Genomic DNA, 19,691 nt, shown 5'->3' with positions numbered 1-19,691 from the left:
CATTGCTCCATGAAATGTCTTGGTAATCTTCAGATTTCATCATTCCTTTGATACGCCCAGTGCCTCCAGTACCAGAGGCGGCAAAGCAGCTCCACAGCATGACAGTACCTCAATGATGTTTTACAGTTCAGACTCCGGATTTTATTTACTGCACTCCCAATAACTCCTTATCTTATTACTTGATATGGCTATGTTTTCAACTTTTTTGACACTTTATTCACACAGAACCCAAAACTTCTGCTTGGTAATAATTATAAGTTATGGGCAATGATGGTAATAATACATTTCTATGTGAATGAATGTGTTCAGTCGTGTTTTGATCTAATCTGCTCGCTGTCACTTTTCCTTAATGTTCTATTTTTAAGACCAAATCAAACAATTCTTTCATCCAGAACCCCAATAATCCGTCTCGCTGCTTTGTATTGCTCTCCCCTGAACTACAAGGCTCCATCAGTTGGCTGCAGGCGAGCGCCGTGCACAGAGTTCAAATGAATTCCTCCAGACTGCCACGGGCAATGGAAATCCAGGTATTACATATCGCCTTATCCACAATTCATAGAACTATACATATGTAACTCTCATTCCAAGCTGTAATTTGAACAGAGGGGTGGAGGGGGGCGGGGTGTTGGGGTTCTGAGAGACTGTTGTCGGAATATGTGAAGAGGCGTGTCCGAAGGGTAAAAAAAGAAAAAGAAAAAAAAAGAAAATGAAATCTCTCTTTAATGTCGCCTCGGTTCACACACTCCGGTGTTGTAACAACAGTGTCACAGCTCAGGACATGAATGCAGACAACAAATATGCCACATGAACTATAAATGGTGCCAAAGAGACAAAGAGTTAAATTATGCAAAAACACACGCGCGCGCACACACACACACACACACACACACACACACACACACACACACACACACACACACACACACACACACACACACACACACACACACACACGCACACACACACGGGGAAGCATCAGCAGTCTGTGTTTGTCCTTTAGCTCTCAGTGTGAGTGAGATCAATGGCTGTTAAACACAAGAGAGAACGCCACAGTCTCTTATTACACTGCGAGCGTGTCTGTTACAAAAGCTGTTGCAGTGTCTCTTCTCTGGCTTTTGAGCTAATTTATTTATGGACTAGTTCATAAAGCAATACCCACACTGCGGGGAGAGCTCTGTCACCAGCAGCATCCTGCAGCACACGGAGGGCAGAGAATACTGAATCACGCCGAGTGCGATGTGCGACAAAGGAAAAAAACGGAGCTCAACCTTCACGAAATGGACGCGGCGAGGGAGTGCGACCTCATGAAGATGTTGGTAATCCAACGCAAAGCAAAGAAAAAAAACACAAAAACGCAACATCATTTTACTCCATAGGTTGGTTAATAAAAGCTAGAGAATGTGGAAAAATCCTGCCACGCTGAAATGATCACCGCACGTTTTCCATTCGATTTTCCTTGTTTCTTCAGCTCGTGACACTTTCAGGCTGGATTTCAGCTGAAAGTACAGCTCCAATGTGTGTGTGTGTGTGTGTGTGTGTGTGTGTGTGTGTGTGTGTGTGTGTGTGTGTGGGCGTGTGAGCTTGAAAAAGCAGCGAGCATAAGGCCAGCAGATTGCAGGCCTTCCATGCAATGCCTAGGTACCGTATAGACCAGCACGCATATGTAAAGGAGTGCACACACACGTACACACAAGCGGCGACTGCAATCTGTGCAGAGCTCCTTGGCTGCGGCAGCATCCGCCTACACTCGCTGTGCAGGAACAAAACAAACAAACAGTGAGACCAAGCGGCTCGGCTCATCCCTTTGGCATCACAAATCCAAGTGCGACGCCAGGCCAGGCTGAATGTGGAGCACTTTCAGACATATTGGAGATCACAGCAGAGGCGGCGGCGAACATCAGGCACTCCGACACGACGGAGGAGACAATAACATGAAACCTGAAGACACATTGTATACGGAATTATTTTCAAATGGGAAGGAGGAAAAAAAGAAAATAAGAGCCTCACAGGAGCTGTGAATACAGGTTATTACCTTCGCCGCCGACGGCTGGGCGACCGGTGAAGTTGAGCCCAGAACGTTACGTTTTCGTCTGTGTGTATTTATTTATGTATTCATGTATTGACTCGTTTGTATTCTATGCAAAGAACTACTCACCCGAATTGCATGACATTTTCCCAGATGATTTGCCAACATTCGCCCAGTCGATTCGATTTTGGGATGTTAAACGACTAATTATTTCCGATTATATCACAAAAAACTGCCAAAAAAATTTCCAAAGGAAAAGTGGTTAAGAGAGGCGCCTCATGGAGGGGTTCAAAGGAGATCAGCGTCTGTTGCCATGGAGACGCTCCCTGCTCACACAGTGATGAAGCTACCGGACCTACTGACTGAAGTTAACATTGATATGAGCTACCGGCTATCATGCTAACAATGCTAACTGGGTTCCACAAACAAATAATGTGTGGCGTTGGCGAAGGTCTGCACTCTACCGAGTATAGTTCTGCATCAATCAATCAATCAATCAATCAATCAATCAATCAATCAATCAACCAACTCCAATACAATGGAAATGTAAATTTACACAGATACAATAGTTTTCCATGATATAAAAGACCATAATACACACACACACACACAGTCCCAGCCTGGGCTTGAACCGGTGTTCCTCACTATGAACGGGGAGGGCTAAACACTACACCACTCTGCAGCCCAAAGCTGCTTCTACATAAACGGATACACTGTTTTGTTTCTTTTTTCTCAAGTGGAAAGTTGGGAATTCACCACTTCCCAGTCACCTGTTGAGCAAGTCATTTTCCAGATTTGAACGCTCCCCTCCGGTGAGAGCGTCTCCGCCAAGGTTTCATGACTGGAGTCACCTCATCTGACACAGTGTCCACTCCATCTGACCCGCCCTCGGACAGAAAGCCCCCACTTTTAAAACGAGGCGCCGCACCGCAACAACTAACCCTTCATCATCAGAACAAACATCTGGGTCACCTTGTATGAGCTTATTTTAAATTGTAAATCTGAAAACTCCTCTGTGAACTGTCTGAGAAGTGCTTCTGGAGGTACGGTGGCCTGGATTTTTGAAAGTACTTCCCCTTCTGTCTCTGCCACTGTAAGCTCACACTGAGGCGGACGCTCGTCCATAAACACTCCGATCCGATGAGGTAACTCGTGCTGGAGTTCCACTCCGGCACTAAAGAGAGGGATTTACACAGAACACTCTGCCAGGAAGTCCAACTGCTTACAGTTCTGCGCTCTTTAAAACTTTTCTCAATAATGAGAGCACTTTTTGAAACTTGTACAGCACGGTGAGCCTAGAAAGGTTCAGTTCGTCGTCACTCCAACGCTGTTCAGTAAATTGCTCTAAATATCAACTGTCACCAGATCACCGAGCCTGTTTTTTCATTTCTTCTGAAACTATGACTTTTGCTTTCTTCCTGCAGGGCCAGAAGGTTTGGATCGATGCTGGCGGGCGTCGTGAGTTAACTGTTTGATTAAAAAACTGACTGTGGATGTGAAAGCGCTCCTCTGCCTTATTGATAAAGAAAGAGTGTATGTTGAGCCGGCGTTGGCTGGATTAGGATCCAGTTACCCGACGCTGGGTAATACTACTAATGGACGGAAGATATATGACAGGTGGATCGATATATGGACTTTGTGTCAAAATGTTAAATGCATAAAGGATCATAGTAAGTTCACCCCTAGAGAAAGGTTTTTCCTATTGAAGGAAACAAAGTGTTTTCTTTGCAATGACAGGAATCATGTCACAGAGTCACGACACTTTCTCTATTTGTATAATATTCACATTGAAATTTTCAGACGGGGGGATTAGAGGCAGGCGATAAGTCCTTGTTAGGACAATCAAGGCCATGCTCTTCTCCGGGTTACTGAAGTGTGTGCCGTCCTGAGGACTTCTAGAGAAACACAGTGCACCCGCTTCAGCTCACCAGTTTGAGGTGAAAAGCGTCTTCGTGGTCTGATGATTTCAAATGATCTGCTCTGGACTCACCTGGGAAGCAAATGTATGTTCAGAGTCCAATGTTTAGAGAAGGGGGGGTCGGGAACCCTGGTCCTCGAGGGCCATCATCCTGCACGATTTCCATGTCTCCCTCCACTGAACGTCCTGATGGTTCATCACCACGTTCAGCACAAAGCCAGATAACGGGCTGCTCATTGCAATCAGCTGTGGTGAAGCAGGGAGACATGCAAAACGTGCAGGGCTGCGATTCTCAAGGACCAGGTTTCCCAACCCCTGGTTTAAAAGGGTTGGGAAATATGAATATTATAAGTCATCAGGAGGTCCAACACCCCACAAAGTCCTTAAAGGAGTCATATTCTACAGATTTTCAACACTTTCACATAGTGTCATTGGTCCAAAAACATTATATTCAAAGTTTATTGCTCCAAACCCTCCATTTGAATATTGGATTATAGGAGCTGCATTCAGAATCTGCTGTGTCTGTGTGAGCTGGACTGGCTCCGCCCACACAGTCCATCTTGGGAAGAGGAGGAAGTGCTTCCTCTCATGGTGCCATGTGCCAGAGCAGAGCTGCCTGATTGTGGGAGGAGTCAAAGGGAGGAGCCTACCTTGATTGTGATTGGCTGGACCCCTGATGACACTATATAGGGTTTGATTTCTGATTGGCTGGTTGGAGCAACACACTTTTTAAAACCTGAAACAAGCCAGGGAGAGAGAGGACACACTTTTTTTTTTAACTTCTGGGGCGTCGTTCCAGGTATGGGGATGAATATTACTGTTGGAAAACAATTAGAAAGGGAATTTTGAGGGAGTTCACCCTTTAAGATTTTAACCACTTTAGTGGTTCATAAGTCACGATCTTGTTGTTGACGGTCACTGAGTGTCCTGAGAGTTGATGAAAGACCTTGTATGAAGCTTCATGTCATTAACTGCAGCCAACATTAGTTTAGGAGATTTTTTTTCTTCAATTGGGCTCAAATCGTGGCGTCCACTAACAGCAACAACTAGTCTGCAAATCAGATTAAGAAAGTAGGCTCAGACAGACCATAATTCAGATGTCCACTGAATAACCAGTTGTTGAAGAGATCCGTCCCAATGTCTTCTGAAAATACTTTGAAGGATAGTGATTGTCACTTCACGTACAAAACATCACCAAATGCAGTGAAATAAAGACGTTGAACCTGAAAAACACGACAAAAAGTATCAGACAGAAGTCATTCTCAAGAAGAAGCTCAAGTCTTAAAAAGATCCAGAAATTTACAAAGCTACCAGTTCATCTATTCAATACTTCGATTTGAATACCTCTTCAAGGTGTGACCAGAAGTTCTTTTTGTCTAATTCTGTTTATGTGATTTGAGTTCTGAGTAAATGTTAAGCTGCTCACATTATTCCAATTTAATTCTATTTTAATTATAAAACACCAAATACAACGTGCTCAATTCAAGACACTTTTATAGAGAAAAACAATTGAACACATGAACCTGCAGGGCAGACGGTGGAACATGGAAAACTCTCTTTTAACAGGACGAAACCTGCAGAACCAGACTTTGTGCTGTTGCAGTTGGGGTGAGAGGAGAGAAGGAGCGAAAACGACAGGACGGGGGGAGGGATTCAAACTGCAGAGATTAACTTTAGCTAATAAAAAAACAAAAACAAAAAAACAAACAAAAGGGGCAAAACGAAACAGACAGGGATTTTGGGATTCAAAACAAAAGAGCAGAAATGACCCGGAATCTCCTGAATGTGACTGTGGATGTCCAATTTGTGTTTCCTGTTTGGCGCTCCATATTTCAGAAACAGAGTTGCCGCGATAAAGCCAGTATAGTAAAAGTTATGTACCGTACTGTAGTTTAATAACACCTTTGGAGGAGCTGATGGACAGTGACTAACAGCTTGTACAATGGCTTTTTATTTTCCAAACGCCGCTGTGAGAGCTCTGCTTGTGTTCACGGGATGTTTGGGACTATGAAGCCTGGGATGCTAACGCTAACTTGGCTGGAGATCTTAATGGCCATTTTTAAACAATGTCACATCTGTCCAGCAAAAGGTCGGTGAGGTCACACGTTATCAATAACTAAGAAAAAAAAAAAAACGTAACGGTGGGTAAAGACCGTCTATAAAATGTTGCATAGGATTCCTACTAAATATGTACATCCCCCCCCCCCAAAAAAAAAAAATGTGCATCTATAAACCAACTGCACACACTTTCTTTTAATAAATCACAGTCCACCTGGAATGTTGACTCTTCAGATCCCGCCCTCGACACGCCCACTTTCTACCATAAATGGTCAATGCAAAGTGCCTCGTCAATATTTTTCCATCTCAATCAGCCTGTTGATCGTCAGCATTTGACGCTAAATCCTGACAGAAAAGATTCAAGAAAAGGAATTTTACGGAGAGAGAAATAGTGATGGAGGAAGTAGAGGTCAGGGAAATGATATTATCTGGTGTCACAGTAGAGGAGTCACTAATAAAAGAAAAAAAAAAAACAAGCAATGTACAGCACTGCGCTGCAGGCTTGACTTTTTATGATCACGTGGATCAATAAGTATGATACTTGGAGACATTAAATATACGAGAGGAATCTGGCTTCAACTCTCCACCTCACCGTCAGTGCTGCCAGGTTCTCCTGTCTGCAAAATGTGCATGTGCAAGGTTCAAAGTTTGCATGCCGGTACGTACATTCTCCCGCAACGTAAATAAAAAAAAAAAATCTAAACTTTTGCTATAGAAGTGACGTACGCAACTTCCTGGACCCGTTTTGTGCTTCAGCAACCTTTATAAATGAGGACCCCGAACCTCACAGCGAGAAACCAAAGGGAGTCGGTTCGGAGCTGATGAGACTTCCAGATGTACAACACCACATCATCTCTTCTTTCTCTCACTCTTTCCTCTGCTGGAGTAATTTGGGGGCCGCGGCAGATAAATCATCAGGCAGCACTTTCAGCGCCACAAACAAGAGCTGCTGCGTTCCCCGCGAAGCAAATGATCAAAGTTACCAAGGATTAAAGCTGGAAAATCATATTCCCGGCTCTGCAAACCGCCGCGGGAAACCAGCTGGAAGCTGTAACCGGGAGCTGCTACATGGAGGACGGAGCAACGTTGACTGAGATTGTTTTCAACCTCACCTGCAAGGATTCTAACTCATCCAGCTCAGGGTGAATTGAAATTTATCCAAGACTGAACTTTCACCAGGCTTAACTGACCAGTCTGGAAGTATTTATACTGGTGAATCGTTACTCACATCATCTCAGAAAACGCTCTTATTAAGAGTGAAAGCAGTCGTCCATGTCCAACTGGAAGGAGGCGGAGTCTGAGACAATACAGTACTTTGTTCCCAAAATGACTCAACGCACACAGGCGACCTCAACAGATCATTAAAGTTGTGTTGACTGACAGAAACAGACAAACTGTGTCAAAACCTTCATACTTCCACTGGTTTGGAATAAGTGCTTGGTGATCAATCCACCGGGGGGCGCCATCCCCAATCAATAAACAGGACAGATTCCAAAAAGAAGAGGTTGAATGATAAAGTTCATGATTTGATGACTTTGATATTGAGAAGGAGGCGCAATCGGAGTCTTTCTTTTGTGTTTCACTTCTGATTTCAAACACTGCACCCCCGGTGGAGACCAGTGGTACTGCAACTTCACAAACGTCCAGGAGACTGATAGCAATACAGACGTATTGAACTCAGTATGGAGGGAAGTTTGATTTGTGTTTCTAATGTAACATAGTGCATATATCAACCTGTAAAATAAAATCCAGGCATGGTATTCCCATTTTTGTAATATAACATTCACTGTGGATATCAAAAAGATACAAAAAATACGACAGTTTTTAAACCTTTGTTATCAGAATAATCCAAAACATCTGTCTTTTTATACAAATATTGTTACACATTTATGTTATTTGGTGTCCATGCAGCTCGACATGCTTTTATCTCTTTTTTTTTCATTTAATGAAAGTTGTATTTATTTATTTATATATATTCTAAGTAATCATAATATGCATGAAACATTTTGAAATAGCATTACAAATAGATCTAAAGTAGCTGCTCTGAGAGTATTGGGTGTATTTCCTGGATAAATGTGATCCAGCATTACAAGTAAATTAAGTTTCAAACATTTCCTCGTACATTTAACAGAAATCCTGAAAGTCCCAGACGACTGAGAAGTGAAGAAACTTTTCATACCACATCTTTGAGACTTTATAATTAGACCTAAGAAGAGGATGGTTTCTCCCACAATATTTAGAATAAGGTGTCGATTGTAAACATTGTTCCTGTAATGTGCATTTAAGGTGATTTTCAAAATATAGCTCCATAAGATCCAGTCAAGAGAAAAACTCGTTTGAACCTTTTTCATGTCATCTTAAACATGTATCCATGGTTACAGTGATGGTTGTGCACTCAAGCTTTTTACTTTGTTTTAAATAGAACATTTGCATTTAAAACAAATTCAGGTTTAAGAAATGAAATGAATGCTTCACATTCATTTATTTCATTTCAACATGATTTCTTCTCAACACACACACACACGCACACACACACACACACACACACACACACACACACACACACACACACACACACACACACACACACACACACACACACACACACACACACACACACACACACACACACACAGCTCAGGAATGCGTCTGAATGTTGTAGTTTCCTCTATAAGAGCACATCGCCCAGCGTTTGACTCACAGTGTAAACTCACGTCAGTCATGCTCTTAAAAAGAGCTGTACAAGTAATTATACTCTTTGTGTAAGCGATTTATTTAATTGGATTAATTAGAGGGCTGTCAAGTGAATATTTCTTCTAATTATGTTACTATAATCAAGAGATTATTATTTTTTGATTCAAATTGATATTCAATGCATGGATTAAGTTTGAAGGTCCAGCTGAGGATTTTTTTCTCTTCTTTCTCAGTACCGAGGGAATGCATTATTTAGAGAGGAGAAAAAAAGGAAGCGGAAAAAAAAAAATCCCATCTTTATGACATTTAAGGCAAATGGTGTCATAAATATTTATGAAAATGAAGTGAGTTATAAATCCGGAGAACAAATGGCTGAGCGCGTGTTTGCGGCCGCCCGCGAGGCCGCGTTCACGTACGCCGCATTATAAACTGTATGAATTCTATTAGAGAAACGGCCCCAGAGATCACTTGGTGATTGTCTTTGGGGAGACTGCAATGTCGGAGCGATAATCAGATAGCACAAAAATAAACATGAAAAACAAAAATCTTAGTTCTTTGGGGGGGGGGGTTTTCTCCCTTTCTGCTCTCGATGCACACAAACACGAGGGAGACGGACGTACTGCCGGGGAGGCGCCTCGGCCAGCCGCATCGGTGGCGAAAAAGGACCCGATCAATGGAGCAAACCCACAGCCTCCCGTCTGTGAACAAGCGTTGTGCAGCACACAAGCGCTGAAGGCAGGAAAGTGGACAGTTGAAGGTTGTATTCTCAGAGACACAGTGGTACTACTCCAACATGAGCTCTTCTCTGGAGGACTGGACATCCAACCTGTTTGGTACAAACACACAATAAACTCTCTGTGTGTGTGTTTGCTTTGTTTGCTTCCGTTGGCTGCGGTTGGCGTGAGCTGTCCGTCAAACCTCTGTGAGGACGAAAAGCCTCTCTTCCCGCTACAAAACTTGACTTTCCCTCGTTTGTAATCCACACTTTCTATTAGCTCCAAAGCTTAACTGCCCTCGACTCGTTAGTTCACAATGAGTCTTCGGCCTCGTTTACCTGCCAGAGGTGCTCCCATTCACTGAAAACACAACTTTTTGAAAAACACTCAGACTCTTGACTTTCCTGAAACGCTGCTACTGTCCATGTTGACTTCAGCTGTCGTAAACCATTCTTTAGTTCGTAAGCGAGTAGATGAATAGTCACCACAACGTCTCCTCCAGAGTGTCATGGCACCAGATTCTCCTGCGACTTTTACAGTAGAGAGTCACTGTAACAACGATCCGACATTATCGTCTGTCCATACGAATGTCCGCTTTCTCACCATTAGTACTGTTTGTAGGGTGTTGTTCTCATTGCGCATGTGTGTGTGGTTTCACTACAAAAACAACCAATAGCGCCAACTTGTGGCCCGGCATACTAACTACATCTTTTCAAAACATTGTCATTTAAACGGGGCCTTAAATGTCTGGCTTTGACTCGTGGATGGGAAAGACGTGTGTTCGCTGAAAACAACGGCGTCATCAACCCACCTCTAAATCTGCTCACGCTGCTACTATAGTTTTAAGCAGCCAGCTGTCCAGCGGTCATTTGGACGGTCCTTTTAAAGAAAAGACGGCCTGATAAAATATTGGACGTGTTGCTCAAAGCCTCTAAAATATGTGTCTAATGTCCTTCACTCCTTGTCACTGTGTAATTTTGCCTAATTTCACCTTTTTTCACCAAATTATCGGCTCGATTACACAACTTGCGAATGACTTCCGGTTTGTATTACGCCCAGTAACGAGCAACGCGATTGGCCAATTAATACCATGTGGTCTATATGTTTTGAAAGGCCGCCTCTGATTGGTTTGTAATTCGGTGAGTCATACCGATGCGTTCAATTACCGGGGCACAGGGGAGGAATTTGAAGGATTTTTCTTTCTGCAGAATATCTATGGAGCCATGATCTCAGTTTCCATTTAAAAAAAATGTTGATTAACTCCATATCAGCCATGCTTTTCATTGAATAATAAAATATCATATTCTTTGCTGTGAAAATGCTGATTTTGATGTAAGCATTGACAATAACCACCCCACGATGGATTTCTCATGCTTTGTATCTTCTTCTCCAATTTAGGTGTATTTCTGTGGCAGAGTCACGGCGCCACCTCGATGCCTGGCATATGTACTACGTCATTTTGAGCAGGCAGAAAGATCAGGTGGAAATGGCTAAAAATTTTCGTAATTGTTCTAAAAATGTGCGTTTGTTAGTTTCAGGCGGATTGCGTTTTGGTTGTTACAGGTCTCAGACTTGTGTTTGCTGGATCTTCTGGGTCAACAATAAATGTAAGCGGTCCCGGTCCCGAGGACTTACTGTGGCTGTGCCGGTGACCGTCTGACTGGCGGCCTCGGAGCCGCTGGGCTCGCTGTGGCTCTGTGACGTCTGGTACATGTTGAGCGGGTGGTCGCTGACGGCGGCCTGCACGCCGCTGTAGTCCTGTGCTGCCGCCGGGTGCTGGTGCGGATGCGGGTGAGTGTGTGGATGTGGATGTGGGTGTGAGGCTGTGAACTCCGCTGGGATGCCGTTCTGGGGAGGGGGGGCGAACTGGGCTGACGGGTAAGCCTGGGCCATGGATGGGTCCGGGGGCGCCGGTGTGTCCTGGTTACCCTGGAAGGGGCCGAGAGGAGTCACACATTAGAATAACAGAGGAGAGACCCTTTGACAGAAACGCCCCATACACACAATAAATCCCATTAATAAACAATGCGATGAAGATTTTAGACACATTTCAGTGTGGAAGATTAGTTACGTCTTAGTTTATTTATTTAGCTCACATTAACACAATGGATGGAACAAAAGAATGAAGTCTGATGGGCTGTACAAGAGTTCCACCCCTTCCGAGTATCGCAAACAATTCATATTCATAAAGCTAACAAACAAACTTAAAATAAGGATACAACGATATGAGAAAAACCATTGAGAAATGGATAAAAACTAAATGGAAAAAAAGACAATCACCCCAAGAAATCACCCAATAAATCACCCAAAAATAAGGACACGAAAGAATAATCCATGTTGGATGAAAAAAAAAAAAGGAGACAAAGTAGACAAGGTACAGAATGAATATTATCACTGGATTCTGCTCACTTCATCCATTCATTTCCTTTAATATTACAAATAGTGAGTTTTCTAGCAGTGAGTCAGTAGGGAATATTAAAGAACCGGTACCCAGAATAAAGTACTTCAAGGTTTAAATTTGTAAAATGTTAAGCAAGTGAAGGTGAGAGAAATGTTTGGAGGATGCCATCCGAACGCAAACAAGCAGGTCAGGTTCTACACACCAAGAGGAACCAATGAACACGACCCTCCATCTCTTTACACTACATTTCTATCATATCGCACTGTTTTCACTCTTTCATTGGTTTTATCAGCCGATTGAAGCCTTCGGACTAAACAGCTTCGTTTCATCAAAGACTTCACAGCTAAACTTTTATAAATGTCACATTTAGATCACAAACGAAAAAGTCACCAAATAAAACCACAGATGCTCTTGTGTTTCCAGTTGTTCTGCTTCAGTGTGAAGCTTTGAAAGCCCCACCAGTAGAAACAACATCACTTCCACCTCTTTAGTAGAACGAATGCCAACCAGAATCAGGAACATTGAAATAAAAGAAATGGTTATAATGATGATGTTCTAGTAATGATGATTTTATTACTAACTGAAAAATATGGTGGGACCATATTTTAATTTCCAAAAGATACTTAAATTACACTCAAGGTTTTACTGCAAGGTCATTTAAATTCTATTCAAAGTATCACTTCTGTATGTGATTTATTGGGCCTGAGATATTCAACATTAATGTTTAAAATAAAAACAGATAACGTGACTTTACCAAACTTTTAGTGGAGAGATGAGCACACTCATAGTGTCGATTCAGATGCAAGCTGAACAGTTCTATGAATAACAACAACAAGAAAGAATAAACTATGACATTTTCATGAATTTATAAACGCTCCCAGGACAGGAAAACAAGGATGTTTGTTCATCACATAACAGATACGCTCATGTCCCCATGCAAAAGTTCAACATTCAAATCAAATATTAATTGGATTAATTCATTGAACACTGGGCATCTATTTACCCTGCCCTTGAATTCAACCCACACACAATCCCGCGTCACAAACACAAAGATTCAATCCTGATCTTGATAGTTATCAGTGGATGAATAGTGATTTTGTTCTTTATTTATTAGAATACGATTATTCAAAAATTATTCATGAACTTTCTTTTCAAGAAAAGTTCATTTTTGTCAATTTCCTGCAGCTGCCAGAACAGAATATAATAATTTAGTTTTAAAATCTGCCACAATAATGATGGGATTACAGTAAAGATCATGAAGAATCAGTCACAGTTTTAAGCAAACACCCATTTATTTTCATACATTTTCTATTTTCTTGTGTATTATTTCAGTTCCGAAAGCTTCAAACTCCACAGAAACTAATAAAATAAACTGCCATTAAGAATACAAACTCCGGTGGAGACAGAAACAAGCAGGAGCCTTTATAATAGAGCACACAGTGGATTAGTATTAACTTTTACATGCAGATTATGTCACATCGCGGCACAAAACTGTCATCTTCCTTCTGGGAAACTTAACGCAAAGGTCTAATCCTGAGATTAGATGAAGATGTGATGAGAATCCAAAACAAACACTGAAGTCCTGCCAGCAGATGTCACGATTTCAATACAAATCCTGTGTTAATACCTGGTGGTAAATTGGCTCTCGCCGTGGTTTGGGTATCGTTCAGATCTCTAATGACTGTAAATAACCACACATTGCAGATCATTTATTTGTCAGGTAAGCCGTGGTTCGCTTCAGAAATGCCGCTCGTAATTTCTTTAATTCTTTTATTCACTCTTTCTTTTTTTTTCTTTTAAAAAATATTCTCTGGCCTCTGAGTAATCTGTTGCAGCTCTCCATTGGTTTTAATAACCCCGACCCATCAACTCAATTTGATCTGTTTTACTAATACCGCCATTTTTTTTTAAGTACGGCTTGTAAAAATTTGAATGACAGTGGCTTTATGAGCTTGATGCACAAGCTCCATTACTTCCTGCATTCAATACACAGCCTCTATGTCCTGTTTTACATGAGTGGACAAACTGATAAACCAGGTGCGTCAACAACCATCCTCAGATTATTTAATGCCAACGTTAATAACTTGTTGCATTCTTATACGAAACAAAAATTGCACGAACAAAACTTTTGAACAAACAAATTATTAAATTAAGACATTTTTCCAGACAAAGCTGTTGAGTGTCACAAGCAGCGCCCCCTTGTGGCAGAAACATATTTATATATAGATTGTACTAAAGTGTCTGTATAAAATGTACATATGTCAAGACATTGCATACTGATATAGCTAAATGTTACTAACGTGAACAGAACCATAGATTGTGATGCCTTCAGAGCAACATCTTTATCGCAAGACCTCTGAATTGACAAAGCTGATTGGACGAATTCCTGTTGCTACGAATGTCAGTCAGTGATTGGCTGGCTGATTCTCCGACTGTGTGAATCTTTAGTCGCAGCTCAGTGAAACTCATTTCAAAATCATGATTTATATTTTATATATATATATATATATGATTACTTGTGAATTCAAACACTTAAAAAAAATTCTTGTTGTTAATTTTACTTTCTAAATAAAAGTGTAAATCAGCAGGCCTAAGCGCATCCATACATACATGAAGTACAATTTCAAGGTCGCGCTCCACACGAGCTAAAACCACGTTGTTTCTTTCCTCCCCATCGTTCTTTAAAAGTTTCCCGTCCACATGACGCAATGAAAACCACTCAAAATGATGCAGTGCATATGCAAGGCCTATAGGTGGCGCTGCAACAGAAATACGCCAAAAACGGTACCCGACAATCTGACATCTTATCTCATTGAACCAAATAGCATAAGTAGTTTTTGCAGCTCGAGCAAGAGAAGGTAATCCACCACTGCTGTTGTTAAGTGACGCCACCGAGAGGGTCGCGGGGTTATCAGGTGGAGAGGCGGGGCGATGACATCATCGTTTTAAGAAAATTCCAGTGTCCCTCATGTCCATCTACGCGTCGCGGCCGAGGAGTTTCCTCAGCCGGCTCCCCTCGACTTTTATCACAAGACAGATTCTGTGTAATTCCGTAGCTTTGATTTAGGTTCTAATATATTTAATCTCATTTCATTTTGTGTCTGAGCTCCGCCCAATCCCTGCACGGCAGAATCAAGCTCAGGAAAATGGAAATCATCCCAGCAGAACATTCTCGACAAAACAGGATCTAATACATTCAAAACCCTCATTTGAATACCCCCCATTTGCATCTGATCACTCGTTGTGATGCATGAGATTACAGTTTATTGCACTTTATACAGGATCCTTCAGATATCAGCTCAGATTCTGTTAGAAAATATATATATATTGACTTCCTGTATTGACTACAGTTGCTGGTTTGGTTGGTCAAACTGGCATCAGACAAGATCTTAGATACATTCAGACAACGTGATAAATCTACAGCCAGAAAACTTCTGCAATTGTTCTGATGATTCAGAGAAATAATCCTCGTGAATGGGCCTGATGTTCTACATCTGCAGGAAGCTTTCAAAAAAACCCCAATTCTTACATGTTCCTTCTTGCCATTAATGTCCATCTCATTTTTTTTCTTCCAACTTTGCTGTCAAGGCTTAAAAAAAAAAAAAAATCTGATGTTTTTGTTTACTTTAGATTGAATATAAGCAAAAGCTAAAGTAACACAAAACACTGACCTCACAATACTCGCCACTGATCCTGCCGATAATAGGAAATGGAACTTTGAAGTGGGAAGGCCTAATATCTAAATATCTAACCCTGAACTGAACATCTAAATCTGATATCAAATATGATGTTTTTATTTTATACAAGCAAACCTTGTAGACAACTAACGCTCCGTTCCCAATCACGGTAGCCTGTTATAGTTACCCCATATGAGGGAGAGTGAAAACACCCACAAATGCAGTGAAAGGGACAGAAAGGGTAACCGATCCTATTGTCTCCGGACGTATGGAAAAGTTCCTGCGGTCCATAAGCGCCTCATTCAGAATGTAAATACAACACTCCCCAGACTGAGGGAAACCGCACAGCACTGACGTTTGGGCAGTGGGGCAAGTCGATGCCCCGTATTTCTGCAAATCACGGCGAGGAAGCGCGAGTCTCCAACACCAAACATGGTCAATGCTGACGAGTGAACGCGAGTCGGGAGTTTCAGGAAAGGCTGCAGCTGTGCCTCCCAACAAAAGTGCTGCAAAAGCCGCTGCAGGGACGCCAGAGAACGTGTGTGTGTGTGTGTGTGTGTGTGTGTGTGTGTGTGTGTGTGTGTGTGTGTGTGTGAGGAAAGTTACTCCAGTGGGACGTTTGTCTCTCAGCCATTACAGAGGAGGGGGGGAGGGAGGAAGGGGAGGGAGGGGGAGAAGGGGGGGGGGGGGGGGGTGCAGCCATATGTAGGAAAGAGAAGCAGGGTGAAGGAGAGAAAGAGATGCAGACAGTGAGTCTTGGCTGAATGCTCTGCTGTGTAATGAGAACCACATTTTAAAAGGCAGAAATATGCTTTACGTGGCAGAGTCCTGCGCTCACACAACCGCACACGCAACACACACAGTCGCAGGAAACTGAAGGAATACAATTAAAATTCTGTATGAGCACAGAGAGCGAGGGAGGGACAGAGGGAGGGAGGAATTTCTCTCCTTCTCCAGATAGAAATGTGGCCCAGCATGCTCCACCGGAGCATTGTTTTACTCCAGAATAGTACTCTGGTTTGACATTTAACTCGCTCCCTCCTTCCTCTGATTACATCTTCCCTCCAACATAGAATCTCACATTAACTGGATTCCCCTGACAGACCTCACCGTATGTTTTTAGTACGCTCAGCGTTTCTGCGCCAGACCGCATCCTGGTGGAACATTTGACCAGATGATGCACTCTCGCATTATATTTGGGTACAACTTGTGCTTTATTTTCATAAGCTCGGCCCGACGGCCGGCGGGAACCGTGCCACTCGGCAGTCACTTCTCAGATCCGAGGATATATTCAGGGCAGAAAACACAGGAGACGAAGGGTTAAAAACAGCCCCGGGTCTCCCGGTCTCGCGATGATTTTCAAACTTTCACCTTCTTTTTAAAGAAATTGCATTCACACTGATGTTTAGGGATGTCATAAAGTTGTTTTTTTTGTTTTTTTTTTTCATGGGATCACAGGGTGTGTGTCGAGTGTATCTCCTTCCTCGGGAGTTTTACCCCGGACCAACACACTAAACAAAGGTTTAGTCAGGGTTGTGTATCCGCAGTATAATGGCTAATATTCCGCTGGAGGGACTTGTGCCATCCTTAAGTGAAAAAGAGTCGCGCAGATCAATTTTAAAAGCTTTAAAAATGACCCGAGTGCCATGAGCTCTCAAGGCTGTCGGCATCAAAGAAGAACTGAGGAATTATTTCAGCAGGTGCTTTTAACAGCATAATCAGGAATCCAGTGAAAAACAAGGAAACAGTATTTATTTTCCAGCAACCAGGTTTTTTGTATACTTGATATAGTTTATAATATAGTTAAATGTGTTGATCTTCTTTTGTAAACATGTTTTGGGCTTCATCATAAGCAGACATGAAACATTATTACTGGATCACAGTTCCAGGTTTCTTCTTTAAAAAGAGATATTTTACTTGGTCTGGAAATAGGGTGAAAAAGAGAATTTCTTCTCTATCAGGGGTTTAATATTCAATTCCCAACAGAAACAAGAGAAACATGCTGGATGTGATCTGTGGTTATTGTGCTTTAATGGAATTATTCAGTCGATAGTAGGGAAGGGAATTGATCACATTCTTACGATTCTGATTCCATTTAGGATTTAGTTTAACGATTCGGTTCTTTGTCGATTCTCTTTTGGAAATAAAAGCTGCAGCTTTAACAGCGGAGGACGTGTTCACGCTGGCGATGCCGCCGGGTTGAGATTTGCTCCGGAGCGGCATGAAAACATGACACTAATTCATTCAAAGTTCTCGCTTCATTCAATGTTTCTGCACGCAGGTCGTATTTCCTCCCTTTGATGAAACATCCACTTTGCAAGTATTGCAAGTTGCCCCATTGTCGTCCTTCCTCCTGCCCTTTCGCTCTCCTTCGTCTTTTCTCACGGGCGCTGGAATCAAGAAGGGAATCGTTCTCAGAATCGGGAAAATTTGGCAAACGATTCCAACGAATTGAAACACCGGCAACCGGTTCCTCAACTAGAGCCGGTTCTCGATTCCCATCCTTAAGTCGTCAACATATTGATGTGTCTAGTAATTTTTTTTTCCAGCACTCCTGTGAGAAGCACAATTCATCACGTTGAGAAGAAACATCAGCAAAACAGCAGAAGTGAGCTCACAGGTTGATTAATGTTCCTCTAGAATACTGTGTAAACCATGCTGCTCTAACTGTGGGTGTTTGTAAACAGGAGCATGGTTCATTAGTAACCTCTATTAAATCAGCAACAGCTAATGCTAATGCTAACAGGCACAGAGAGAAAAGCTCTGCACCCTCAAGAGTTTCCAAGGAAAACCGTGATGCTACCGATTTATTGTGTTATTGTACAAAAATATCGGCAGCACAGTTACTTTGTCGTTCCAACAACAGAGCAGCAGGGGGGGAGGGGGGGGGGGGGGTGCAGGAAGAAAATGTCTCATTGGACAAAACCAGTAAAACTTCAGCTGAACTTGCAGGGTCACTTTAAGTTAACTGTAAAAAAAAAAGAAAAAAAGAAAAAAGAAAAGAAAAAGAAAATGGTGACAGTCCATTTCGTCTCCTTCCTCCTCGCCTGACAGCTGATCCAACATACCAAACCTCTTCCAGCTTCCCTCTCCATTTCATTTATAAATCAGAGGTGCTGCAGCTCCTCTCTCTCTCTCTCTCTCTCTCTCTCTCTCTCTCTCTCTCTCATATAAACTCATTGATTCCTTGTGGCTCAGACCGTAGATGAAGATGAAAGAAGGAGGTGGACAGAGAGAGAGAAAGAGAGAGCGAGAGAGAGAGAGAGAGAAGCATGCCTGCCGACACCCACACACACCCAGATCCTGCAGACCTGCAATCACATTTTACTGCACACACAAACACACACGAGCTCGCACACAATCCACAAAGGGAGCATGCAGCATGCAGCTTTCTGCCATCGCAGCACAGTGTGCAGAGAGAGAGAGAGAGAAAGAGAGAGGGAGAGTGCTGAAGCAACAATGAGGAAGAAAGAAAGAGATGGAGGTAAAAATGTGTATTCTCAGAAGTACCTGCTCCACCATCTCGCCTCTGCCTTCCTCCATGCACATCCAGCTGCGCTATAAAGTCCAGCCCGCCAGCGTCTGCCTACAGCTAGCATCAATTATGGATGAATTTGTGTGGAAGTGTGTGTATGTATGTGTACGTGTGTGTGTGTGTGTATGTGTGTGTGTGTGTGTGTGTGTGTGCGTGTGTGTGTGTGTGGAAGGGGAATGAGCAGAGGAGGGAGGTGGAAGAGGAGGAGGTGCCACTGTGAATGAAAGCCGAATTCTCCAAAATGTTTTCACCACTCGCTGTCCTCTCCTACTCTTCCTTCCCGCTCTGTCCTTTCTCTTTAGAATTGATTGTGGAGGATGAGAACATCACTGTCATCTCTGTACATCTGGAGAGGATTTTCTTCTTCTTTTTTTGTTGTTGTTGTTGTTCTTCTTTTTCTTTTTCTTTTTTCTTTTAGTGGACCCTACAGCACAGTTTGAACGGAAAGTTATAACAGGGTGTGTAACAGCCGAGACCTCAAAGAAGACTCCTATTAGACAAAGAAATCCATAAATAAAAGTCGTGTGGAGCCAGCGGGGGAAATGTCTCTCGGCACAATAACAACAGCTTTGTGTGATGATTGACACATTAAAACATTTTCAGATGTTGGTAACTCCATTGAATGTAGCACATTATCGATTCCATCGAACTCCCAGTACTTCTGGG

At 42.5% G+C, this 19,691-nt stretch overlaps 1 protein-coding gene across 7 annotated transcripts in view; it reads right to left on the bottom strand.

Moving 5' to 3' along the window:
- The window catches only part of rbfox1 (RNA binding fox-1 homolog 1), an 86,003-nt gene extending 66,961 nt beyond the window's left edge, over positions 1-19,042 (bottom strand). For all 7 annotated transcript variants that reach the window (XM_080511527.1, XM_080511525.1, XM_080511529.1 and 4 more), the window contains exons 1-2: positions 19,001-19,042; positions 11,048-11,341 (exon numbers count right to left, since the gene is read on the bottom strand). In XM_080511527.1, coding sequence (XP_080367653.1) covers positions 11,048-11,341; positions 19,001-19,039 — 333 coding nt within the window. In that variant the 5' untranslated portion in view covers positions 19,040-19,042. The remainder of the gene's footprint in view (positions 1-11,047; positions 11,342-19,000) is intronic.
- Positions 19,043-19,691: the final 649 nt, after the last annotated feature.

This window comes from Blennius ocellaris, assembly GCF_963422515.1.
Source record: "Blennius ocellaris genome assembly, chromosome: 16".
Lineage (NCBI taxonomy): Eukaryota > Metazoa > Chordata > Actinopteri > Blenniiformes > Blenniidae > Blennius > Blennius ocellaris.
The sequence above is the reverse complement of the archived record's forward strand: the minus strand, read 5'-3'. Positions and strand labels throughout refer to the sequence as shown.